The 26,380-nt window shown below is 46.4% G+C and overlaps 1 protein-coding gene and 1 long non-coding RNA gene across 5 annotated transcripts in view; one reads left to right on the forward strand and one right to left on the reverse strand.

Annotated features, from left to right (window-relative positions):
• LOC107312849 (gamma-aminobutyric acid receptor subunit beta-4) overlaps window positions 1-26,380 on the reverse strand; it is a 72,536-nt gene that overhangs the window by 11,364 nt on the left and 34,792 nt on the right. The window contains exons 4-8 of one of the 3 annotated variants that reach the window (XM_015860641.3): window positions 19,022-19,242; window positions 7,734-7,816; window positions 3,206-3,343; window positions 2,144-2,296; window positions 86-342 (exon numbers count right to left, since the gene is read on the reverse strand). In XM_015860641.3, coding sequence (XP_015716127.2) covers window positions 86-342; window positions 2,144-2,296; window positions 3,206-3,343; window positions 7,734-7,816; window positions 19,022-19,242 — 852 coding nt within the window. Of the gene's footprint in view, window positions 1-85; window positions 343-2,143; window positions 2,297-3,205; window positions 3,344-7,733; window positions 7,817-10,962; window positions 11,068-19,021; window positions 19,243-26,380 lie in introns of those variants that run through there. The other 2 variants (XM_015860642.3, XM_085544662.1) reach the window with 2 other exon arrangements.
• LOC107312852 (uncharacterized) overlaps window positions 2,437-26,380 on the forward strand; it is a 43,362-nt gene continuing 19,418 nt past the window's right edge. Inside the window, exons 1-3 of one of the 2 annotated variants that reach the window (XR_001554655.3) lie at window positions 2,437-2,643; window positions 6,819-6,936; window positions 25,854-25,961. This is a non-coding gene — a long non-coding RNA (uncharacterized LOC107312852). Of the gene's footprint in view, window positions 2,644-6,818; window positions 6,937-12,972; window positions 14,950-25,853; window positions 25,962-26,380 lie in introns of those variants that run through there. The other variant, XR_004306916.2, reaches the window with a different exon arrangement.

Raw genomic sequence — 26,380 nt, forward strand, 5'->3', positions numbered from 1 at the left:
GATAGGCTGCTCCACAGCTCATCCAGGACTGAATGAACAGTGGAGAGTTTGAATTCTCCTGCCACAATGAAGGAAGGGGACAAACCTGCTCTCTCACCCTCTTTTCTTCATAACGATGGCGCTCATTGTTGGCCTTGCTGATCCGTTCACTCTGTTTCTTCTGCTGCCGAGGGCCTCGTCCAAAGAATATGTAGTTGACAAAAGCATATTCCAGGAGTGCCAGGAACACAAAGACAAAGCAGCCCATGAGGTAAACATCAATAGCCTTGACGTAAGGGATCTTAGGGAGAGTTTCTCGCAGGTGAGTGTTGATGGTAGTCATTGTGAGTACCGTGGTGACCCCTGTAAGAAGAGTGTTCTGTTATCAAGGTGGCATGGTTTCCTGACACTCCAGTCTCAGCTTCCCCATCCCTTCTCCCATCTGCACCGAACCTCAGAAGGGTTGGAAGAAGCAAAACTGGGAAGAAAACTGTCATTATTCTAAGATCAGCTGCCCATTGCATTTCCTGAAATGTCTTTCCTCCTCTTCTCTGTTGGCCACATTCCAGATGAAGTTCTTTGTTTTTAGCTCTCTTACTCTACATGACTTTAATTTGCTCTTCATTTTTTAGCCCTACCTCCACAGTGATTGCTCCCAAATTTGTCTGTGCATCCTGGAGTTGTGCTTGTCCTGTTTTCCCATCAACTTTATTGTTTCTAGTGTCATTCCCAACAAAAGGCTTAGAAAGCTAATAGTCTTCAGTTCACAGAAGAGCAGACAGAGGGAAGGTACAACAATAATTTTTGAATACCCAGAAGTCTGGTGCAAATTAAGGGGAAATAAAATGTTCTCCATTTCCACCAAAGACAGACAAATTGCAATAGAGATTTAGAATAGAGGAAAAGGGGGGACTTCTGATTTTATGAGCAGGCAAATCCAGAGGTAGAGTGGTTAGAGGAGGATGCATATTCTCCTTCTTTGAAGGTTTTTAGGAACAAGTTAGATGGAGAGCTGTCAGGAATGGCTCGTTGAGAGCTGTTCCAGTTCTGATCTACAGTGTTTTTCTTCTGTTTTCTCCTTTGAATCCAGATGTCAGCTGAAAATCAACAGCTGTGCATCTCACATCCACCCTTCTGCTTATACTCTCCCTGTGAGAGTCTGCTATGTCTACTATGTTCAGCAATGTCTACTGTGATCTTTTTACTCTCACTAAGGATACTCTTGTCATTGCAACTTACCGTTTTAATTTACCATGTTCCTCTTTTCCCTTCTTTGCTACAGCCTCTCCAAACAAGCACAGACAAATCATTTATTTTATATGTCTCTGTACAAACCACCACTGTTCTGCTTTCTCCTAAAGCTAATTTAAGTCCCCAGCCTTCTCTGTATGACCCAGTCTTTACCTGAGCTCTGTTCCTTACCAGAGCCTTTTCCTACCAATGCTGAAATCTTCCTTCCTTGCCTCTCCTATTTCCTTTGAACTTCCTATCATGTTGCATAGCCCCATTCTGATATGCCAGCCACCCCACTTTTCTCCTGTTCCTTCTTCAAAATCCTCATCTGCAATCCACCCCCACTTCCCTTCTGTTGCTTAAAAGATCTCTTTTTTTCCTCTTGTAGGAAAACATCCCTATTTAGGGGAGCATGTGTTTAAGAAAATCTTTTACTTTACTGTCCCACATTTGATTTGGTTATGAAGGTCTTCAGTCCCATCATCCAACTAACCTGCTTTTGGCACACCTATTAACCAAGAGATGCTCAGACTTATCTTCTTAAGAAAACAAGTACTAACTGGAGTTAGGGAGCTGGTGGGTTCATAGCATGTCATAGTCTCATGCATCTGAGAAGCTGTGACCATTTATACCTTTGGTATAGAGAAACAAATTTCCCACAGAAATCTATACTGTAATTTTACTGATTCAAATAATACAGACTCAAGCTTGGAAGTTTATGATATTTCCAGAGAAAGTAACGCTTCAGGCTAAAAACTTGCAGTTTGTTCTGTGAGGAAATGTCATTATTCTGGGATGACAAATTTGACAGAACTATCTGTCTTGTTTAGATGCTGCTTCATCAAGAAAAATATCTTTTCTTTCTTAAAACTGTCCTGTTTGGTCTCCCTCAGATCTCGTATTCTTCAGTGTATAATGAAAAGGTACCTACCCAGTGCCACTCGTGCAGCAGAAGCATCATAATTGATCCAGAAGGACACCCAGGACAGAATGGTGATGAGGATAGATGGCATATAAGTCTGCAGGATGAAGTAACCAATGTTCCTCTTAATTCGGAAACTCAAAGATAAACGCAGGTATGAACCTGTCAATGAGATATTAAAGGGAGACGTCTGAGAGGAAGGCAAAGTTGTATTTATAGTAGGAGATTTTATTTGGAAAATGTTCTCAAGAGGCAGTGATAATGAGGAATCTCTTCTCTTTTTTTTTTTTTTCCTTAGATTTTACAGACTCATCAGAGAAGAGGGTCTCTTCAGAGTCTGCTCAATTGGCTCAGAATATTAGGAAGAAAGGAAGCTCTACACAAGTTACAGTATTATATCAGACATCATGGGAGAACATCTGTTCAGTACCCAGTTGAAACTGCCATTATGGTTTGTGTCAATAAGATGTGGGCTTGCACGGGAGACTCCAACCCTATATCTGGATGCAGTAAGATCATTTTCTATTGTTTCATGTGCTAGTTTTTCCTCCAAACAGCAATGAAGATATGAACAGTATTTTTCCCATGCTGTTCTAAAACTGGGTTATGGTCAGACTGGGCAAATTCATACACAAATGGAGTACCATTAGTTAATCTGTAGATTTTTTTTAAAGTTCCTTCTAATCTTTTAGGAAATCCAATGAGGATAGTGACAAGAAGAAGTACTTTTACAATTCTTCCACTGGAGCATGGTCATTTTGACAGGGACAAAGCAGCAACCCTCTCATTACTGTAAAACAAAGTCCAAGGCATTCCTCCTTTTCACCTCCTTCCCTAAGCAACACAGCAGACTGAAATATGAGTGTAATTGTGGGTTGGCAGCTAGGCTAACAAGAGAATAACAGTCTGTAATGATCATAGAGGAAGACTGGGGAATGGAGGTTATATTTTCTCATCACTGCGTACTATTTATGCAGTTTGAATGTAAATCTAAATCAGATGAGCATCCACATTGACCCAGATCAACAGAAGGTTTTTGAATCCCATCACATCTCTAGGGCAGAGACTCACCGGTGGTGAAGACCACTTCCCTGCTGACCAGTCTCTGCTCGATTATGGTGAACTGGGGCAATTCTAGCACTTCCATCCCTGTCACAGCAGAATCATTTCCTTGCCAGAAGAAGACAATGTCATCAACCGTGTAACCATCTGCAGAGGTGGAAAAGCACAGAGAGAAAACTAAGCTGACAAGCTGAAGCAAATGACTCCCTCATTTTCTCTAAGGTGATTTGGAAGAGGATCTGAAGGAAAGCCCACACCACCAAACAACAAGCACAGCCCCTCCTTGCTGACGTCATCTTTTTCAGCTGAGATGGGCTGTACATTCCCCAGGAGGAGAGGAAAAAATTGGTCAGAACTCCCCCTTCTGGCAAGGATTCAGGACAAAAAGGTGGGATATGGTCCATCAAGTCTTGACTCGTGCTGCATAATCTCCATGGCTAACATGACAGGGAGTTGTGCATCAGAAGCTGCTATCAAATGCACAAAACATTGCATTTTGCTTTTTAAAATCTGCCTCCTTTTACCAGAAGGGGGAGATCACAATACATTCTGATGTGGACCAGGTAAACAGAACCCCCGAGTATTAAGGATTCCCAGAGAGAAAAAGATTTACAATGATGTGGAGAAGAAATCTGAGCATCAGTACATCTCCCTCTTTTAAACACACAATTTGGAAACACACAGAGCCTCTGAGGCTGGGGGCTGCTTTTGCCAAGCTCTGTCTGGAAAGAGCACAGAGGGAAGAAGAAAGTAGGCGAAATCCAGCTGGTGACAAATGCTCATTCCTTATTTTTCACGGTAATGGATTTGTTCAGAGGTCAACTCAGCCGAGGGCACAGCCTTAAGCTTTTTAATCCCATACAATACAAGGTAGGCAGAGCTGCACAGGCTGCGGGTACTGAGAAGCCAGCAGCCATATCCCAGGTGTTTCAGCTTCATGTGGAACAAGGCCTGGATGATGAAAACATGCAGCACCTCTGACACTGGTGTGCTGATCACAATCCTGCCCGCTGCACTTGTGTACAAGGATTGATCTCCACTTGCAATTCAGTGCAAAGTGTGTTTTGCAGCACCACAACTGTTCCTGGACATGGGACAGCCTCTTATTCTAAGAAAAGCATGGAGCTGCATGGGAACACATCTGTGCTCAGACAAGAACTGTGATATGCACAAGCTTTGGTACAGCACTGCAAAGCTTTATTCAGAGAATGATCTTCACCTATGGCCCCAAAAAGCCTGTGTTTACAACCTGCACTGCAGCACGGCAGTCAGCCTCAGCTATGAGCTCTGGCAGTAGAGGTGGTTGGCTAGCAACACCCAGCAAGGTCGACATCTGCTTCAAAGAGCCACCACTGAGGCCAGCACCAGTTTATTAGTGATGGCATGGGAACGAAGAGCTGTTGAATGTACCATAGAGGAGAAGGAATCATTCAAATTGGCCTCAAGGGTCAAGGATTCCCATTGCTTATGGCTGAACTTTTGAGGACAGTGTGATGCTGCAGCTCCTGGGTGGACAAAGTCCTGAGTAACCTGTTCTGGTCTCACAGCCAGTGCTGCTTTGAGCTGGGGGCTGGACTATGACACCCTGAGGTCCTTTCTAAACTGCATTATTTGATGACTCTGTAGCCTCCAAGCCCACGTCCTGTGCTCTCAGTAATTACTGTGCTTATTCACCAATGCTAAAAAAGTGGAAGACTGTTACCAAGTGCTATACCAGATCTGCTTTGCTATAAATCAATCAAGCCAGGCCTCCATCTCCTCCCTGGTGGCAGCTTCTGCTCCATGGATGACTGTGGTAAAGCACTTGGACCCATGAGGTCAGGGAATCAGAAGGACCCTGAGGTGGCACAGGTTGCTGTGGTGCCTCATTACCCCACCTTTGTACACCTGTCCCAGAGCAAGGTGCTGACACCAAGCATGGAAAGCATTGCTCCCATGGCTCAGGGCCTCGCAGCTAACAGTGTGTATGAGCTTACATCTGAATCCATCAGGCTCAGAACCTCAGACACCAGTGGCCACTCTGAGGTTATGGAGCCCTTCCCACCCTCTGCAGAGGTGCACCCAGCCTGTAAACAAGTCACCTCTCTGTCTCCCTTGCAGTAAACAAAGCAGGCTGAGCTATTTCAGTTCCTAACTGCAAAACATCTGCTCCAGCCCTTGAATGCTTTTTAGCATCTTTTTCTCAACCTCTTCTGATTTCTCAACTTCCTTTCTAAATTATGGAAACCAAAATTAGAAAGAGCCCCTTTCTCAGTCTCACCAGCGGCACATGCAGAGGCCAATCGATTCCCTGCTCTGAGTCACTGCTCCCCTGGTTTATATAACCAAGGCTTGCTCCAGCCCTCTGTGCCAGAGCGTTGCTACAAAGCCTCCAGCAGTGATCTCAGGGCTGTGATCCCTCCATCATCTTCTGCGGTCTGGGCTTGTGCAGGTCCCATCCCTCAGTCTGGCAGCCTGGCTGCTGCACCCAGCCACAGCCCTCCGCATTTAGCTGTATTCAGATGTACTCAGGATGGATGTATTCAAATTGGGATGCATTCAAATGTGCAGCGAGCAGGCCACGCAGACTGCTATCTTCATCATCCACAAATTTAACAGCAGTGACTTCAAATTTACTTCCTGATCAGCAATGAAAATGTCAAGTTACAGTAACTAATTTTAGGATACCTCGCAGTTAACTAGCTCTATCCCATTCATCCTATGACCTGCTGATACTGGGGACCAATCTTTTTTTCTGATGTTATTATGCAATAAGAAATCAAACGTTTTTCAAGAAACCATTTTTTTCAAAGCGGTTCTAAAGGGAAAGGTTGCTCAGTCTAAAAATAAATGTTCCACTTTGATTTGCAGCTTTAGAAAAGAAAACCAAGTTTCCACTTTAATTTTAAAAAGCAAAACAACTTTCAGAAAGTCATTTCAACCTGAAATATCATGAAGTATTGATATAACATCTTAAGATGCCGGATGAATGGCCTGGTTGTTGCCGGCCTCATCACTTTTTTATTGAGTGCTGGCACCCAATCAGGAATGGGGGTCATGGAATGAGGGCTGGTTTGGGGGTAGGGGCTTAGATCACCAAGCAGTGTTAGCATGGGCTTATCCCCTGCAGGTAAGTTCGACATACTGCTATGGGAAGGAAACCCCAGCTGCACACTGCTGCTTTCTTCTCAGAAAGAACAGTGAGGCAGTGGCACAGGTTGCCCAGGGAGGCGGTGCAGTCACCATCTCTGGAGGAGCTCAGGAACTGTGGAGATGTACTGAGGAATGCAGTTAGTGGGCAATTGTATGGGAAACTGTTAATCACAGCCTGAACCTCTGATTAACCATCTGAGGCAAGTGTCGGGTCAGCTGTGGGAGCACAGGTGAAGGTAATTCAGCTGTGTTCCCCAAAGAGGTGGAACTTGACTCCACCTCTCCTAGATTTCATTTAAGGGCTGACTACCACTAAGGCAGCATCTCTTTCTGGAGATTGCTCCTTTGTGGAGTTCTGGTAACTACTCTCAGTGTTTTCCATCTGGACTGAAGGCCTCAGAGTTTATGACTCTGCAAACCCAACACTCCTGCACCACATTTTGGTGGGGTTTTCTGTTTGTGTTCATTCTGTTGTTTTTTTTTTCTTAAGCCAGGCATGAGAGGAGCGTTGTTCCAAAGTTCTGTGGATGAGGAAACAAACAAAATGGAGCCCTGTGGATTTCCAGTGTGCGTGAGTGTGAGAGACAAAGGCTCTTAGCAAGGAAACGGTGAGTCTCTTCATCTCAGCGTGTATCTTAGAAATACTGTAAGGAAATGTAACTTCAGCTAACAAATTGGCTTGACATGTCCCATTAAGAACAAAATTGCAAGACAGGGAACTGTGGGTAATTCTCTGCCTTCTGTTTTCTTGGTTGTACCATAAACTATTCTCAAAATATGAAGGAGTGCCAGAAATGGCATGCCATTAGTGCCTCCAGGAGGACCTCATTTACATCCTATTACCCTCTATGCCAAGAGCTGCTATCACTGCATATCCTGAGTGGGGCCAGGGCTGCCTGGCAGAGAAGAGGCTGGGGAGGCAGCGCCGTGCCTGCCGACTGCTGATGCCATGGGACCTCTCTTATGAAAAAAGCAATTCTCTGATAATCACCACTGAAGCTGCATCATCATTACTGTGAGATCTGCTGCTCTGGACCGCTCCTGTGGGGATACTGCAGTGCATTTTTATGAGGGAGTGCTGGACCTCCCTTGGCCAGAATGGTCAGGGAGGCTTTTCATGGGAGTTTAAGGAAAGTAGGCTCAGCTACCACTGAATGCACCGTGCTTCTTAGGGCCAAGATAGCCTTCTCCACCCTCCCAAAAGTGAGACTGATTTTAAGTGTCTAGCCTGCTGCCAGAGCTCCATTTTTCTGAGCATTTCACCCTGGGGATGGAGGTTGGATTAGGGAGCCCAGTCCTGCCCCAGGGGGCATCCTTGGGTAGAGGTGGCCTTAAAAGCCCTGGAAGGCAGCCCCAGGGTAGGAGGACTTGGCTTGGGTGGGTCAGCATTGCATGGCATACGCACAGCTCTCAATCTCCAGCGTGCAGTTCTGCTGGTCCAGTGGGTACCTCCGCAGGTCCATCATGCAGGCGGCTGTGGTGGTGATCCTGAAAGAAGATGGAAGGGAAAAAAAAAATAACAATAATGATTATTTTTTCAAAAAAAAAGGAGAAATGAAAGGCAGATGTGAAAGTCAGGCAGCATTTGGGGCCGCTGTTTCCCTGGAAACCAGGGAGAGCCACGGTGGGAGGATGGAGGGAGGTGTGCGGGGGGCTGGATGCAGCTCACCCTCAACTGCATGGCTTACACCCTCTGTGACTCACGTCAGCAAGGCAGTATCTCTATTAGCAGGGTGAGAAGGGATTGGTGTTCCTCCTCTGTCTCTTCAGGAGAAAGACAAAGAAACTGGGAGTAGGCAGAGCTATGAACAGAGTAGGGAGAGGAGAGAGATGTCAGCTTGTGAAAGAGAGGCTGAGGGTGAGGGCACATGTCCATTAGAACAGAAAAGCATTGATTGCATTGTCCTGCAGTGACCTCTTTCCTCCCAAATTGCCCCAAGAACCCCACTGCAGCCCTCACTTATCTGTGCCCCTCCATCGCACTCACTGCCCTCCTTGTCCTGCATTGTGTGCTGGTGGCTCCACTAACAGATTCACTCCTATGCAAGAGATTCCATGGTTGAGATTCACCTGACACATATGTACATGTATGCATTCCCTAGGAAAACAAATATAGGGAGAGAAAGAGGGCTGGGGTTGTTTTAGAAGTGTCAGTGCCACATGGTACATGTGGAGGGTTCACATGTTTGTGTGTGTGTTACGTGGTGCACACAAAGGAGCATTGCTCTCTGGGTTGGGGCATTTTGCAGTGGGGCAGGTGGGGTGCAGGCACAAAGCAGGGAGAGAGCAATTCAGCCACTAACAGCCAGCCCTGAATTTAGCAGGCTGCCCCCATTTCTTAAATCTATTGCTCCCCTCACCCATTAATGCAGTTGTCTTCCTGTGCAGTGTATGTGTGCAGAGTGCTGAAAAGGGGGGAGAGATTGGTGCATTCCCTTCCCCCCCCCTCACTCCCCCCCCTTCTTTTTTTTCAATTAACCATCTGGAAGGCATTAATCAAGCTACACAGTTTTTACTATGTAGGCATAACCAGTGAACTGTTAACGAGAAAGCTTTATCTTCTGAGCCCTGTGGATGGGGAGAGAGAGAAAGGAAGGGGGGGGGAAGAAAAAAGAAAGGGTGAGATGGCGAACCAGCAAAAAAAGAAAAAAAAAAAACACCAAAAAAAGAAGCAAAAAAGGAAAAAGCATCAATGAAAGAAGAAAGGGAGCAGAAAGGGGGTGTGAGGACAGAAAATCAGAGGGGGCGGTGGGGAGAAGGTGGGTGTGGGCACCCATGGGGAGAGCACAGTTCTAGGGGTACAGGGGTGGGGGCTGAGCAGGGCGGGCGTGTGGCCCCGCAGAGCTGCTGGCTCTTTAAGAAATCTCGTGTGCTAAATTTATCTCTCTGCTGTCTGTGAAGACTGTTTGTAGGAGATGAAGCCTTGAGGAGAGCCTTTGCCACTGCCTGCCGTGCTATAAATAGATCTGAAGAGACGAAGGGAATTTATATATATCCTCGCTGGGTCTAGATACAACACTGCAACTGCCCTCTCTCAGAGCAGGGGGCCCAAGTGAGCTCTTAACCCTTTTATCTGTAATGCATTTGAGGTGGAGGAGAAAGCACAGAGGGGAGGAAGGGTGACAGGACAGGAGCCACTTACAGAGGTGATCACTGCGGCTTTGGGACTGCACTTACGGCTTTTGCAGCCAACGCATTTGGCCCCTCTGGGTGGATGAATGGAAACACAGAGCCTCTCCCAACCCAGCCCCAGAGCAGGGTGGGCAGCACAGGGTGCTATGGCGTGGGAGCAGACCCAGAGTATACCTGGGGAGTGCACCTTGTGGGGAGAGCCCCCTGCAGCAGGTGCAGTCCATCCTGGCCAGCACCGAGACCAAAGAGTCACGAATGGGTATGACTCATCCCCCTGTGCAACACACGGCATATACTGTATATATTATACTGCACCCGTGGGAAATAGCAGCTACAAATGCGCTCTCCTATTTTCCCTAATGTGTGAGATGCAAAAGGAAAAAAAGAAAAAAAAAAAAAAAAGTATTAAATGAAAATTTTCCACCCCATTTGTGCCACCCCACAGGCTAAAACCTTTCCACAGTGTCCATCCCAAAACTGCGGCCCAGCTGGCTCACTTGGTCACACGAAAGGCATCCAAGGGAAGCCTCTTATGCTTTGAGAGGGACCGGCTCGCCTCTCAGCAGGATTTGCTTGTCACCTGCAGTGCTGGTTGGAAATGCAGAGCACGACACAGTGAGCTATGGCCACTGCATGCCATGCGCCAAACCCTGCTCGCACTAACAGCCAGCATAAATCCAGAGCCACTCCAATGATTTTTGCAAGATCACACCAATTTACATCAGCAGAGATTTACATCAGGGCAGGATTTAGCCCTGTAGATTCGAAAGAAGAGAACTTCAGGACAGACAGGACAAAAAGGAGAGAAATGAGAAAAAGAGGACATTAGTCCTCAAAAATGAGATAACAGTTTTTCTTTCCCTCAAATTAAAGGCTGGGCAACCTCAGGGACTCATGGATATGGGCTCCTGCAGCATGATTAGACGTGGGGGCACTGGGCAGCTGACATTGGGCACTAGGTCCTATCCTGAGGCTTCCTATAACTTGATAAACCTTTTTGGGATATAGAAAGTAACAACATCAAGGTGTTGGTAAGGCATTGGAACAGGCTGCCCAGGGAAGTGGTAGAATCACCATCCCTGGAGGTAGGTGCTCAAGAAAAGGGTCAGTGTGGCACAAAGGTACATGGTTAGTGGGTACAGTGGTGATGGGTTGATGGTTGGACTAGGTTACCTTTTATGGTCTTTTCCAACCTTACTTACTATTGCTGGACTCAGCACCTACCACTGTTGGCAGAATACCCACCTGTGGCCTTTCTCCCTGCCCCCACCATTCACTCTCTTCTAGAGGGAGCCACCAAGGGGTTTTTGCACCTCCTTAGGTGCAAAAGGTTGGACCTGGCAAAGGGGTGAGAAGCTTTCCACCCTTCATAGCTAAAGGGGGACAGGAGTAAAACTCAGGCATCCCAGTGACCTTGTGGGGTCACTGTGCATCTCCTGTCTGTTCTTGAAGGCCACAGTATCAGTTTCTGCCTCATACTTTCATGATTTTAAACATATTACCTTGATACATTGGCTGCTGTGTAAAGAGATGTGCCACAGGAGGTGGCATAGAGAGAACTGGCCGGAGGCAGCTAGGGGGTGTTCCGTGTTCTGGGTGTCTCCATAGAGTCAACAGGCAATAAAGGAGGGGGGAGATTAAGAGCTGCGAAAGTGAGGAGAGGACAAAAGGGTGATGAAGGTGTGATGATGAGGGAGACAGGAGTGGAGAAGAGAGATGGGAGAGTAAATAGTGCAGGACAGAATGCTGCTAGGGTAAGGGAGCAGCAGAGAGGGCTCAGGAGAAGCAAGAAGATGAGGTAGCCTGGGGATGGGGGAGCTGGACAAGAATGAGAACTTAAAAGAGAAAGCAGGGGAGTGGTTACTTGCTCCATGCAAAAGGAGGTGAGGAGACGGAGAACAAACCATCTCCCTGCACACAGCTCTAGATAGAGTGCATTGCCCATAGAGACATGAACAAAGGAGAAGGGAGCATTGAATGCGGGGCCACAGGGGATGCTGGAGAATGATGCCACCTTCCCCATGGCACTGGCACAAAGTGATGGCACCAGGCCAGGCTGTGTCTTCTCCCTCCCTCCCTCCCACTCCTCCTCTCTTGCTTCACTACCCTCCCTCCCCTTTTAAATTCAGAAATTGGTGTGGTGTGAAATCTCATCTGCTTTGATGGCGATTCACAGAGACACTGCCCATCGGAGGGGAGCGCTCGCCTTCTCTTCACATGATGTGCTCAATGATGCAGCCAAGCCTGGCCAGCACCATCCACCTCCTCATTCCATCTCTGCCCCCTCTGTCTGCCTCCAAGTCAGCCCCCTCACACCACCACCTTCTCACCTCCCTCCCCACAAAGAAGATATGTCCTTGCCCTTGCTCTAATCACTGCTCCTCAGGTCTGTGGGCAGCTGTGCTATCTAGCAGCCAAGTCCTTGCTGCCCTGCTAGTGCGCTGCACAGCTGGCAGGAAAACACAGTTCATCCGGGGGGAGGCAGAGCTATAGAGAAACTACTGTATACCACAGAAAAGGAAAAGGGAAAGGAAAAAAAAGGACATGCATTCATGAGATGTCAAGCAGTCCTGGCAGGCTGTGGGCTGACGGACATCCCCCTTCTCTGCTAGCACCAGCAGATCCAAGCAGAAGCTGAGGTAGCACAGATACCTAACTCTGGAGAGCATCCTTTTGCCCCAGGGGAGGAATGGATCATTTCAAGAAGAGCAGCCAAAAGCTCAAAGTCATACCAGGCAAGTGCTAGGTCTCCATTTGTTATGATGAGGAAGTGATGCCCACCTGGAGTTTGTACTGACCAAGCAGATTCTGGCACAGAAAGGGCAGTGCAGCCTCATTGTGCTGCCCCTCCACCACTGCCTGCCCTATGACATGAACACGGGGGTGTCCCCCCATTGCTGAGGCTCAGTCAGAGGGAGTGCTCAGTCTTCGGCTTATCATAAGTCCTCCACAAGTTCTCCAGTTTGAAAACCATCAGACATTTCATTCCCTCTCTGATCCTCCTCATCGCTGTTTACTTATTAATGGCTTCTTCTGTCTTATTTAGAATGATTATATAAGTTCAAGACAGCATAGAGCTCTGACCTGCTATTAAAACCTACCATGGTTGACACTGTCTCCTCCATCTCCCTCTTACTCCACTGCCTGCCTCCACATTAGCTCCCCTTCAGCTCCTGCCTGAGCCTCATCTCCCTGTACCAAACTCTGAGAGCCTTCAGCCACCAGCCCATCCTCCAGGTAATTTCCAGGTTTCTAGAGGACTGAATTCATCAGCTACAAGTGTAAAGGGCAAAAAATGACTTCCCCAAAATATCACCTGGTTTCAAAATGAGTAGGTCCAGGCTCTGGAAGAAGGACTGGGAGCGAGAAAGGGGAAGACTCTCTTCTTTGAGGAGCTCCTGAAGCAAGCAGGGTCCCGTTCCCCTTAAGCTCATCCTTAAAAAGTAAACTCTATGCATCATATATATGTGTACACCATGAAACTAAATGTGCCTGGGACTGGTTTTTTCTAGGGCTACTGTCGACCGGTATGGAACCGCCTGTGCCTACACTTCGATTCTTGCCCTCCAGAGAAAGGATCTGGCTGCATGCAGAATGAGAGAATAGGCACCAGCCTCTTCTGGGCTCTAACTGGGAAATATCCAGGAGACTGCTTGTGGACACAGAAAACAATCTGGCAGAGTGGATTACCCCCGTCTGGTGCCCCTATCCAGTTGCTGGTTGCAACTTTCTGGATTTCAGATTACTGGAGACATTTAAGATGTTGCTGTCCATCAGCAATACAGCCCCTGAAGCTGAATTAGTGGCAATGAGAAGGTGTGGAAACCACTTGAGTTCTGCAGGGCACGTGCAGAGCCCCCAAGGGGCAAGTTAGACTTGTACAGGAATTCCGGTGACTAAGAGAAGAGAAAGGCAAAATTGCTGTTTTGCTGAATGAGGGGAAAAAAATAATGAAATTGAATTTTCACTCTGCACATTCTCAAAGTCAGTCATAAAATCATGCTGGCAAATGTCACCTTCTGCCTGGCAGTAAGCACAAACTTCGAAGGGCCTGGAGGGATTTATAAACCCGTGGTGAATTCTGCCATTCTTTCAACACAGTCTGATCTTTGCAGACTCCCAGAGGTCATGTTAGAACCAAGAGCAAGGCAAGGATATGGAATATTTCCCTCTTGTGTCTGTGTGCCTAAAACCAACTCCATAAGCCTTGGCACAATCCTGCTAAGGTCACTCTGTTTCCAAAAGCATCTGTGCTTGCATAGGCTTCCTTTGATAAATAACACCATGTGCTGCATTCCGATTAGATGGAGAGAAAAAAAGCTCTCCTAAACTTGTACTTCACCCATGGAATGAGCCCTTCTCCCACTCCCAAACAAAGCACCGTACCAGATACTACAGAGTCACAGAATATCCTGACTTGTAAGGAACCCACAGGGATCAATAAGTCCAATTCCTGGCTCCAAAACCAAATATGTCCCAGCAGAAACCAGGACACGGTCTGGGAGAAAACTGCTCAGTAGTCTCAGCGCTGCAAAAGAGCTCCTCAGTTATAACCTGTCAGGCCTCTGCTTCATAGGGAACCAGATAACACCTATGGAGAGAGAAAGGACATGGCTGCAAACAGCAAGCCTCAAGTGTGACGTGAGCAGAAGAATCCTTTCTGTCAACTGAAGAACCAAAAAGACCAGGAATACGGAGAATGCAGCACAGACAGAGCTGGGCGCTGGTCAAGAGCTGGGCTGGTGATGGGAGCTCTGAAGAAGACCCCAAGGAAAGATGCAATGGAACCCAAACCATGGGCAGCAGAAAGAGCAGCCTCAAGTGGCACCATGCAGCAGCATCCCTGGTGGTGGCTGTGCAGGAGATGGGGATGCTGGGCCAACCTCAGCTACTCTGCTGCATAAGATGAGCTGGAAGAAGTGTGTGAGCGCTGCCTGGCCCAGCAGCAAGCACAGTGCCAGGAGTGGGTCGGCTCACTGCGGCACAAGGCCTGCCCTTCCCTGGGAGAGATGGGAACGCAGTCTTGTGAAAGCATAAAGCAAGCGCTGCCAAAATAGGTACACCTGGATTCACTCAGGTGTAAACTGCGAATGTGGAGCTGTTTGAAGTATAATGACTCTCATCTTTGCTTCAAGCCCTGAACGGATGTTTACACCAAGGGGGACAGTGGAGGTCTGCAGTCCATTGGGCTCAGCACTTTGCAATGCCTCAGCTCCCCTGTATCCAAACTGCCTCATCTCCAACACTCCTCACTGCAGCGACTTTCATGGCCAGCAATATTAATAAAAAAAAAAGCAAAGCAAAACACACGTACACCCCACCACTACCACCTTCGCAGGAGGAGATCCCTCATCCTCCCTGTACAGGATTTAGTCTGTGTCATCAAATTCCTCTGCAGCTCCCAGTTGCTCAGTTCACATCTCCCAGGCTCTTTGCCAGCCCGGTGCTGTCCTGCCTGCTGTCTGCTCTGCTCCATGCCACTGCCCACTGTCCCAGCAAGCACAGGCCTTCAGCCCCAGCCCCTCCAAAGCACCTGCTCTGCTGGAATTTGGTATTTCCCCTTAATTGGAATGCAATCCAAGAGCTTCTATATTTCCCTGAAAGACGTTTTTAAGCTGGTTTCAAACACGATTTCGCATTGCCGTGTGAGAATTTCAGCGTCGTTACAGTTGTTTCTATTTTTAGGCATCTGAAAACAGATAGGAAAATACTGATGACATCAGCATCTAAAGAGCGTCGACTACTGAATGTTTCGTTACCAAATGGAAGCTGCATGGGCTGGAGATAGAAATCTCACACCGTTACATGTAGCTTCAAGATGTGATAATGCAAAGCTTATTGAATACAACAGCAGAGGCTGAACAGAGGTCCAGAGAAATGGTTTGATGGTCCCCAATTTTTTGTTTGTTTGTTTAGAATTGGATGAAGCCAGCGCAGTTTCTGACAGAAAGCCATTAGGAGGAAAAAATGCATTAAATCCAGCCAGTTCTATCCAGCTCCTCCTCACTGTTTTATTCACCTCTCTCCGTGACACCAACAAACTGCTTTGTCTTGGCGGGCAGTTCCCTCAAGCCTCGCTTCGTACTGCAGACCTAACATGTTGTTTTAGCACTTTCCCGCTGTGTGCCCCAGGTGACTGCCTGCACTTCATGGGCTTTTGTAACCCCTGCAAGATATGGAGGTGCCAAAGGAGCCCAGGCACAATCCCACTGCTTCACGCTTCCTAAAACCCTACTGGCTTTGTACCCTCCCACAGCAGACCTTAGCCGCTAGGAGCATCCCTAGGGTTGGATCTGGGTTCCAGAACCCGGGATCTGGGCCACCTGCTAGCTTGGGAGGATGGAGCTGGGAAATACCCGTGGCAGCCCCGCATAGCCTCCCAGCACAGCCCATGGCTGTTTATGCATTCCCTTTGTCAGAGACCTGGCAACCAGCTTTTAATCCTAGCCCAGTGTGAATTAATTTTGGAGTAAGCTTTTGTATCGAGCGTTTTCCTAAGATGTAGCTGTATTACATCTGCTGCTCTCCCTTCATCCACTAATTCGCTAATTCTATCAAAAACAAGCATATGCTTTTCTGACACACAGCTTCCACAATGAAACAGAGCAGTGGAATAAAGGGCTTCATTTACTCATGGAAACGACTTATCTGAGGCTTGATCTTGTCCTCACTGAGGTCAGAAACAAAATACCCATTGACTTCCACGTGAGCTAACTTGGACCTTGTGGTCTGCTCTGGGGTTTGAGCCTGATCCTGCCTGAATGCTCGCTGGAGCTGGGGCTGCCAGGGTGTCATCCTCTCCGCTCTCTGACATCAGAGACTGCTGGAAAGAAAAATGACTGTTGTGCCACAAATAGCACGATTGAGTCACTTTGCTACAGGATCAGCTCAAAGGAGGGGAAAGCGGCTGGTGAGAAGGTAGAAGGAGCAGAGCTTTGCTATTTGGCTTGGGCAAAAACAAACAAGAGGGCGGACAAAGATTAAAAAACAAAAAAAAGAACCAACAGAAATTGCCTTCTTCAGCTTTCTTCTATCTGAGCAACTCCATTTTAAAATCCATCCAAAAATGCAAGACAAGACAAGACTGGGCTTCACCCTACAAGAAGGACCTGCACTTCCCTTACTGTTTGCAGAGCAAGTGTAGGTGCACGTGTACAAAGATGAAGGGAGCACAGGTGAATGCTCAGCTTGTTTTCTTACCTGCTTACACCTGCTGTGCACATGGCTTTGTATTTTTGAATGCGTCCACAATTCTTTGCACCTGCAAAACTGCACCTAGCGCTTCTGTGGTCAGCAAAACCACAGGTGCAGGAGGCAGTCCAGACTCTAAGCCCTAAAGGAAACACTTTCTGTACCACTATGAATTTTGAGGGACTTCAGGCATTCAGGGCACCTGGCTTGTCCCCCTGCACCCCAGTGCCTGCAGGGCATTAAAAGAGAGCCACCCTGCCCAGAAACACAGCCCAGGAATAGCAGTTGCAATTGCTTGCTGCTTCATTTTTGCAGTTGCAGTTTTCTCCAGGGGCAAGAAAGCAGCTTCCAGGAAAACCAGCCAAAAGTTAAAACAACACAGGCAGCTCTTACTATGGCCCTGGAAATAACAGGGGCAAACAGCTGTCATTTTCTTTCTTTTGGCCTGGATGCAGTTTTCCTCAGCTCGCCCATTTACGCAGGCACTGGGAGGGAGCGGAGCTCCTCTAGCCATGCTGCAGGGTCCTGCAGGAGAACAAGGGCAGGAACAGTGCTAGAGGTGCTCACGTAGCATTCTTGCCCTGAAAATCCTCCATGGGCTTCCACTGCTCTTCACCTGTGCAGCAGGGTTCACAGTGTTCGCTCTTGGAGCTGATTAAATGGCAGCTGATAAAAATATACTAGATACCAGCATCTCTGCTTCTTTTGCTGTGCAGGTGCATGCTAAGGTCTCCTACCAGCCTGGGGGAGGCAGCTCTGCACTCAGGTGGGCTGGTTCAACAGCTCCAGCTTCACGGCACTTTATGCCCCCTCCTTCACAACAGGACAGGTTTTCTGCTCCTACATACCCTAAATTAAAGCATCTTCTTGCCCAGCCCAGCCTTCATACTTTGTTTAACACAATGGAGAAATCTGGGGTAGCCAGCTGGGTGAAGATTACAATCTTTTTGGTGAGTGAGTAAAGTTCAGAGCAGTAGCAGCCAAGCAACATCACTAGCACAAGGTCAAGAGATGGATGCTCCTGGGAAAGGAGAGGTGGAATTGGTGGAGGCTCACAGTCGACCTTATTCCATCTTTTGTTGTATCAGAAGAGCAAGAAGCATCCTCTATTCAGAAGGACAATTAAGTACAAACATCACAAGACCTATTCCATCCTTCTCCTTACCACCAGTAGCCACTGCTTCTCTTTTGGCTTTTGGCATAGGGAAACACTGGATACAATCACCCCATTTTCCCTAGCAGAACAATGCTCTGCTTTGCTGTGCCCACACTCAGCCCCTCTCTCCCAGAAGCAGTCCTGCTACTTAAAAAGGAGGAAATCATCATAAAAAGTCAGACTTTGCCACAAAGCACAAGGCAGCAGAAGAGCTGATACTGTAAATGGGAAGGGTGGGTGTACCCTTTTTGAAAGAGAAAGGTCTTTCCTCCCCCTCTGCTGCACTGGGATGTAAGCCCAGAGCTGCTATCACAATCATTTGTGAATGTGGAGGCAGGTCTAAAAGCCAGCTGTGAATTTTGGTAGTCAAAAAGGGAAAAAAAAAACCACCAACAACCACACACAACACAAGCAAAAAAAAACACCCACAAAAAAACCCGAGGCGAACAGCTCAAAGCAGACAAACATAGGGTTGGGGAAATCATTGCCTAGATCTCAGCTACAGCATCCAAAACTGTGCTGTACTTCTACTTACAGCTGCAGACTTCTCTTTTAGCCCCTATCTGCCCTGCCATCTCCACAGATCCAGGTAACACAGCAAGCCAGACTTTGCCACCTTCACAGCACTCAGAGTACCTTCAGATTCTGTGGACTGCCAACACAAATCTGTTCCAGACACCACAAGAAGTCTCCTTGCTGGGGACCATTCCCCTACTAAACATCAACTTTCAAAGCTCAGTCATCAAAATTGCTCTGATAAAGACACAAGACTTTTTTTTTTTAATGGTCCAAAATCATTTCTTATATTTCATGGTCAAAAATGACTGAAATGATTGGATTCAAACGCTATAGAAGTTAGATACCGGAGTAATGAGTTCTTATCTCCCTAAGCCAAACTTAAAGAAAATTATAGGCAACTGAAAATGACTGTTTCAAATGGAAGTGAATACACTGTATGGCAGTAACCTGAAAAGCAGAGAAGCAACTCTTCCCATCTCCAACACCTGTCTATAGCAGTAGAGGGAACTTTGGCAGTCTGAATTTAACAACCATTTCCAGCCTGGAGAAAGATGCTTAAACACGTGCAGCACCTGAGTATGGCTTGGGACCCTGTCTGTGCCTTAAGAAAATATCAGAACATCATTCAAATGGAGGAAAATTTATATGAGAAGTCATTCACAAAGATCACCAACAAGAATCCCTCTCACACCTACCTCAGGCCATACAGGACCGTCCCATCAGGATGGAGCCGAATCATGCGATTCTTCACCGTCACCCCATGCAGAAAGGACTTCTTGTCATTCAGGAAATAGGTGTCTGGCAGCCACAGCTGGTCGGCCACCCGGTTGTCCAGGGTCAGGTTGAGAGGAAGGTCATTATATGCCAGGCGTTTGTCTCGCCAGCTCTGCTGGAAGTACATGGTGATGGTGTAGTCCTAGGAGAGAAACATGCAGGGACATAACTCAGACCCTCTCTGCAGCCACTGCAGAGACATCTGGTGGGTCTCCACCTTTGTTGGCACCAAGATGCTTCTTTCTGAACCACCACCAGCTGGGGAGGGCTATGTTTTCTTCTGGAAAAATGGAAACAAGGCAGCTGCTAAAAGCCACTTCTAGTCTGAGCAGAAAATCAGGATGTTCCCAAGGGCACATGGAAAATCTCACCTCCAGGCCAAGGATCCAAAGTCAGCCCAGGCCAGCCGTGACAAGCTATTAGCGCCTGCCTTGTTGTATGAGCAGAGTTGGGAGCTCATCGTGATTCTCAGCGAGGGACATATGTGGAGGAAATCTGTCACCAGTGAAGCATGATCGACTGGGTAAGGGGCAGTGCCCTAACCATCCCCAGTCACTGCAGAGCTCTACATATCTCCTGCTCCTTTCCACTCCACTTTCCACTGAAGCTTAAAACAGCAGCTAAGTCAAGATCTTTCTAAAGGGCAGGGAGAGATGTTTTGTGGCCCATAGCTGTAGCCTTGCAGAAACAACTTTAGATGCTCTACAGTAACTGTATGTTCTGGAGAGACCCAGAGGCCCCAAATCAGTTTATTCACCAAGACATACACAGCACTGCAGCACTGTGCTGGAAGAATAATTATTTCCTTTCAGATAAATGAGCGGTATGGGAAGGGGTCTTGTACAAGATGACAAAATATTCTCTAAACAGCTCTTAAATAAGCCAGGAGCCAGATTTTTATGGGTAACCAGCTAACAAGATGTAGATTAGGAAGTGGGCAGGGGAAACCACGTGCACAATCTTACAGAAACCAGTAACTTTTCACAAGTCCTTAAATAAAAAGCATTCTGCAAATGCATGCAAATGAACTGTTGGGGTCAGAGAGATGTTTCTTCCTATGCAGATAGTATGGCACCACAGGAGCCCCCTGGACCATGCAGGTTCACTTGAGGGGCATTTCTCCTGTGCAGGGGAAGGGTGGTGAGGACCTTGCTTCTGCACTAACATCTGGCCTTAGAGCAGAGGCATCCTACCTGCTCCCACTTAGTTTACTCAAAGCAAGGTTTGATTAGCACCTCTGAAACAAGCTCCAATAATCCCCCTGCATAGGCATGCCAAGGTTTAAGTGCCTAACTCTGATTTCAAAATCTAGGCACATGCACATCCGAAAGGTCATGGAGCAAATCTGTGGCACTTGCTGGTTACAAAAGCTGTTTCTGTCACCTTTGTATTGTACTGAAAAGAACAAACAAACAAAGAAAGAAACTAAAAAAATAGTGCCAGCTTTCTGTCAAAAAAATTGTTTTGCTATGATTTTTAAAGGACTGAACTCTTGCTTCCCAGTCCATCCTTCATTCTGATTTTGGTTAAGGACCCTGCTAAAAGAAAATGTTCTCCCTGCTTACCTCTTCCAGAGAGTGGGGAAAGGCACTACCTGTGTTGGAGGGAGTGTACACCTGCCAGACCTCATCACTTACTGCAGGACCCCTGTGCTGCCCACCGTGCCTCACAAAGTGGACCTCACAGCCCAGATGTACTTGGCACTGCAGCTCCATCCAGCACCTCGCAAAACCAAGGTGGCACCTGAGCTTTCTGAAAGCTGCTCAGCATGACCATCCCCTTGGGACCCCCTTCACTTCACTCCACCCACTCTGCTCTGCCCAGCGGCTCCCAGTGAGCTGTCAGCCCTGAGCCCCTTTGCAGAGGCTTTGCTCTCTTCTCCTGCTTCCCATGTGATGCATGCACAAAGCAGAGGTGAGAGCAGCTCATGGAGATGGCAAACACTCCAGAGCTGCATCCCTGAAAAGAGGGCATCACACGTTGAGGCCAGCAAAAGTCCCAGAGAATGAAGAGGAGCTTATCTGGAGGCCTCACATGTTAAAATGACAGTGCATCCTACCAGCTAATGAGGACAGGACTGTTAGTGTACATCTCCAAACAACAGAATGGGACTGATAGCTCATCCTTTCTGATACAGCAGAGACCTCAAACCAAAGACAGTGTAAGTGGACTTGAACAATGAAAGGCTGGAATGTGGACATGAGGGGCATGGATGGAGAAAGGTATCTCCTGCAGAACACCAGAGAGGACAAATGCAGAGTGACACATGTGAGGGTCTCCCAGTTTCCCCAGTTAACAAGTAATTGTAATCCTCTGCTACTTCAGCTTACAGTTTCACCTTCATCTGTAAACATAATGGTTATTGAGCAGTATAAAAATAACTAAATGCACCAAAAAAAAAGAAAAAGAAGCAGTAGAAAGGCTCTGATAGAAGAAGGAAGCAGCAAGGGAGGAAAAATATTGCACAGATTAAATACTAAATACTAAGCAGAGACTTAAGATGACAGTGTCTGATTTTCTGCAGTGTACAAGAACATGCTGAAGGCAAAGTAATGAAAACAACTTTCCACAGAAGTGATGGAACTTGTTACAAAAGCACGAGGTCAGGTGCTTAACAGCGTTTTGGAAGGCTCAGGCATGATGTGGAGAAGACAGTCCTCCAGGTTATAAAAGGGAGGGACTAACATACCAGGAAAGGAGAACAGCCCAAGGATGCAGAGCATCCTGCTGGAAGGCAGAAGCTCCAGCTCCCAACAGACAGACACCAGAAGCATCCCTCCTGGGCAGGCTGCTCATAAACACTCAGCACAGCTCCTAGCAGATGTGGATCATTGGAAGGTTGAATCTGATTGGTTTCCTCTGTGCTGTGACCTATACAGTCCCCAGTACAAAACCTGACCAGAGGCAGAAGTGTGCATTCTTGTTGCAGGCTACAGTAGATTCAAAAGCCGGAGTTAGAAACTCAAGGAATACTACATGCAAAAGAGTCAAATCTTTGCTTAGAATACAGTATTTCTGGCAGCGTGGATGTCTCCTGTGCCTAACCCATGTCTCCAGTACCTTTCTTATAAATGGAGAGAGCTTTTAAAGTGAAGGCAACAATTCCAGACAGCTCGTGAAGCTCATTTCACCAAGACCTTGAGAGGTGCTGGAAGAAATGAGGGGAATAAAGGCCATTTTACAACTTACTCCACCACTAGATGTGCCACTTAATTTTGTCCCCCAGTTCTTCCCCCACCCCTAACTTTGACAAAACACCTCCCTTTGGAGAAGTGACCAAATAAAAGTCCTACCCCATGTAAGCAAATGACATATGGTCTCCTTGTCCAAGATCATAAAAGAACATTAGGAAAGCCAAGATGCTTCAGAAAGAGAGAGAAAAATGGAACATCTGACTTAGTAAAAACCGAGCTGCCACTGCCAGAGACTAATGAACAGTTTGTTGGCTTCAGCTTCTTTGATGATTAAACACCAGCTCCTGTTCCCGTCATTCCTGGGAGAGAAATTAAAGGACAAAGTAGTCCTCCAGTATGTTTTATTTTAAGGAGAGGGCAGGGAAAATAAGAATTATTTTTGAGGGAAGGAGACAATGTGCCTACAATCTTTTGCAAAGAAACAGAGCAGTGTAAAATGCACAAGAAAATATATGAAGGACAGGTCAAGATGGCCACAGTTCTTAGCAAGCTTGTTTAAGAAAGCTCCTTTGCCCTCACAATGGATTGTCCATTTCCATGCAGATAAGACAAATCAGTGTGTTCCAGATCTTAAAAAGCACCAGTTAATCTGGCATTAGTAAAGACATGATAGCAATCTTTCTTTCTCCAAGACAGCCCAAAGTCTGTCTTAGACTCTCACCTTTGCCTAGGGCAGGAGGCAGCAGCTCTCGTACTTACTGTGCTTTTCATGGGGAGAGAATTCTGCCAACATTCTGCTTTTAATTTATCTTCTCGTGCAAGCCAGTGCCCAATTTACAAGTCTGAAGTTCTGCATGACAACTGCTATACATAAAGTGACAACTATGGTAGATATTGTCCTCCTTCTTGTTCTTCAGCGTAGCAGAAGTGAAATCCAGAATCTCTTTCCATCTACCTTAATTTTGAATAACCAGATATCCCCAGATTTGGGTGACAGGAGAACCACGTTGTACCTGCAATATCTTTGTCAATAATGCAAGGGAACAAATGTGACTGCTTCTAGGACAGGCTTTGTGCACCTCTGTGCAGCAGGTCTTTGTGATCTTGAACTCATTTTTCTTAGGACCTTGGAAGAACTTTGCATGGAGATGTTTCCCCTCACCAATCTGATCTACTTTTGTAGTAACTTGCATGTGTTTAATTGCTGAATGCACGTCCAGAAACTGGGACATATCAGCTGTATCCTCAACAACTAGGGGTGTGCAAGTGAAGTGTCATCTTGTTGCCCTATTTCTCTCCTGCCATACTCCATCTCTAAAGCATCTGTACTGGTGCTAGCCCTGCATTATGTTACCATGCTAAGTACTTGTACTTTGCACACCCACAACAAACCATAGAACAGCACTAGTGGCTGCATCCCTTTTCTTCGCCCATCACCCAGCTTCCCCCAGCCCATCTATTTGTCTTTACTGCCTCACAGCATATTACCAGTGCCCTGCTGCATACACACATGGTCATATCTAACATACAGCCATTAAAACTCAAAAATATGCGTTTAATAATCATTTGTATCCAATTAAACATGGAACAACTAGCCTATTAAGCTAAATTGAATTTGAGTGAGACGTTAAAACAGCGACTAGTGAAGATACCAGTTTCTAAAGCCCTCAGAAAGCTGAGGGGAGAACACTGGGCCATGCCAAAGGAAAAGTGAAGCTGGAAGACCAATGACATTCCCTAGACAATTTCAAAGGTGCTTCACAGCTTCTGCGTGCATCTTCAGACAATTTTCATTTTACAGTGACTTTCTTACCTCTTGGTTGCTGAGAGTTGCTCAATTCAAGTGGTCAACACTCATTATGCTTTCTAGCAGGAACAACACGGTAGCAGAAAAATGCAATTTCACTAAAACATTCCCAGAACTCTTCATTCCTCTGGGCTATTATTTTTTAAGAATTAGTATTATTTTTTAATGAAATGTTCTCTTCATCGTCTTGTCAAGAGGTTTACTGGACAGCAATCTAGCTGAACCATACTCCAGACAGGAGAGTCTCTGAAGCCCTCCAAATAGACACTGACTGCCAGACACTATCAGAAGAGAAGGGAGGAATGGCAAGGAGAAAAGGATACTTCTAAATCCTTCAAGGGACTTAGAAGCCCACTGGGGTTAGGTACTCTAGAAAATACTTCTGTGTCTCTCTTTCAGCTCAGTCAATGCTATTCTGTAGGAGACTTTGGGCACTTTAATCTATATCCCATTCTCTCTTACCCATAAAATGGAGACAGTGATGCTAACTTGCCTCTGCGTTGGCAGTTTGGGATTCTACATCTCTAGGCAAATGCTAAGTGTGCAATACACAGAAATGACTTTATTATTTTATCCCTGGGAAAATAAAACTTTAAACAGTTTATAATTCTCTTTGGCATTCAAGACCATCAGTGTATCTTAGAGCTGCATGGGTAGGGAACCGTGGCATGAATGAAGCAATACTACTACTTTACATGGCAAAATAAAATATTTTTTATATTGTACTGTGTACACACAGTTCTGAGCACCAAACCATGGCTCCTTCTGCATTATCAAGGCATGCTATGCTTGAAAGTCAGTTTTAGCTTAGAGAAAGAAGAGTTGTTATTCCATGGTCAAAATAAATAAATAAATAAAAATGCTGCAAAGATTTACTTCCATGGAGGAAGCTGGAGGCAAACAAATCCTTTAAATGATGTAAGGCAACTAACATGTCCTGGGTGGAATAATTGCCACCACTTGGCTGGCAACTCAGTTGGTGTAGAGTGGCTTGACCAAAAGTTTACAAGGTAGAGCTAATTTCCTTTAGAAACCACAAGAGTTTGATCATGTAGAAAAGATAACTGGGACTAGACAGAGATGATGTGGAATCAGGCACAGAAGATGCAGAACATTTTTCTGGCAACATGGCACAGTTAAGCCAAGCAGGGGGATATCCTAAAGGGAGAGGATGGCAGCCTGTGATCTGAAAATCAAGGCTTGCTTTTCAACAAGCTGTAAGGGAAACTGTTGGTCACAGCCTGAACCTCTGATTAACCAATTGAGGCAAATGATGAGTCAGCTGTGAGAGCACAGGTGAAGGTAGTTCAGCTGTGCTCCTGGAAGGGGTAGAGCTTGACTCCACCTCTCCTAGATCCCATTTAAGGGCTGACCACTACTAAGGTAGCATCTCTTTCTGGAGATCATTCCTTTGTGGTTTTCTTGTGGTGAGTTTTGACATTGGTGAGCACCCATCTTGACTGAAGACCTTGGAGTTGGTGAGGTTTTTTTCTTTGATGCCCTCTGGCTGTCTATTTCTAACTATACATTACTATACTTGTATTATTCCAACTATATGCAGGCCCATGAAAACTTTTGTGAATTACTGCACTCAGAAACCACAGGACTTTTGTACACATGGGCCCATTTCTATATCTGATGTGACAGATTCTACACAAGTACTTTGAATAGCTCTATCTGTAACTTCTATGCTTGCAGATTATGTTGGGGGGGGGGGGGGGAGAGCAGAGAACTGTACAGTCATTCTGGGACAAAGTAAAGTAGAATTATACCAGCTGATAATCCACTATTGGTAACATCTACCATCTACAGGGCTGACCAGATGGGGCATCATGCTTCCATGCTTCCTCTGATTCCAGTCATGCCCTTGATTGTGCCTGGGCGAAGCCAAAGAAGCTAGACTGAGCAGCAGCACACAAGGTATGGCCTATGCTATCATTCTCCCACTTTAGCAATCCAAGTCCTAGCTGTAGGAGCATAAATCTGATGGATGGGTGCAGTGTAGTTAACTGACGATAGCCTTCAAAATGAAGCTTATGAAACACTCCTGATCCTGCTGAACGAGTCAAGTTTATTACAGGATGCATGAGGCAAAAAACAGATTTCAGCAGGCTGTAGAGGTCCACAAGCAAGCAGACTTGGACTTCACGGCCAACTGGATGGCAAAGAACAAGCTGCAGTCCTTGTCCATGCTGAATGAGTGCTCTCTGCAGTACCAGGACCAACAGTCCTGGAGCCAAGGAGCTCTATTTGCAGAGCTGGCTGAAAGTTGTTGGCAGGGAGCCCATGTGAGCTCGGTAAATAAAGTATCCAGATAATAAAAATACCCAAAGGCACTG

Source organism: Coturnix japonica, chromosome 4 (assembly GCF_054131305.1).
Source record: "Coturnix japonica strain WE chromosome 4, WE-NBRP24, whole genome shotgun sequence".
In the NCBI taxonomy this organism is placed as follows: Eukaryota; Metazoa; Chordata; class Aves; order Galliformes; family Phasianidae; genus Coturnix; species Coturnix japonica.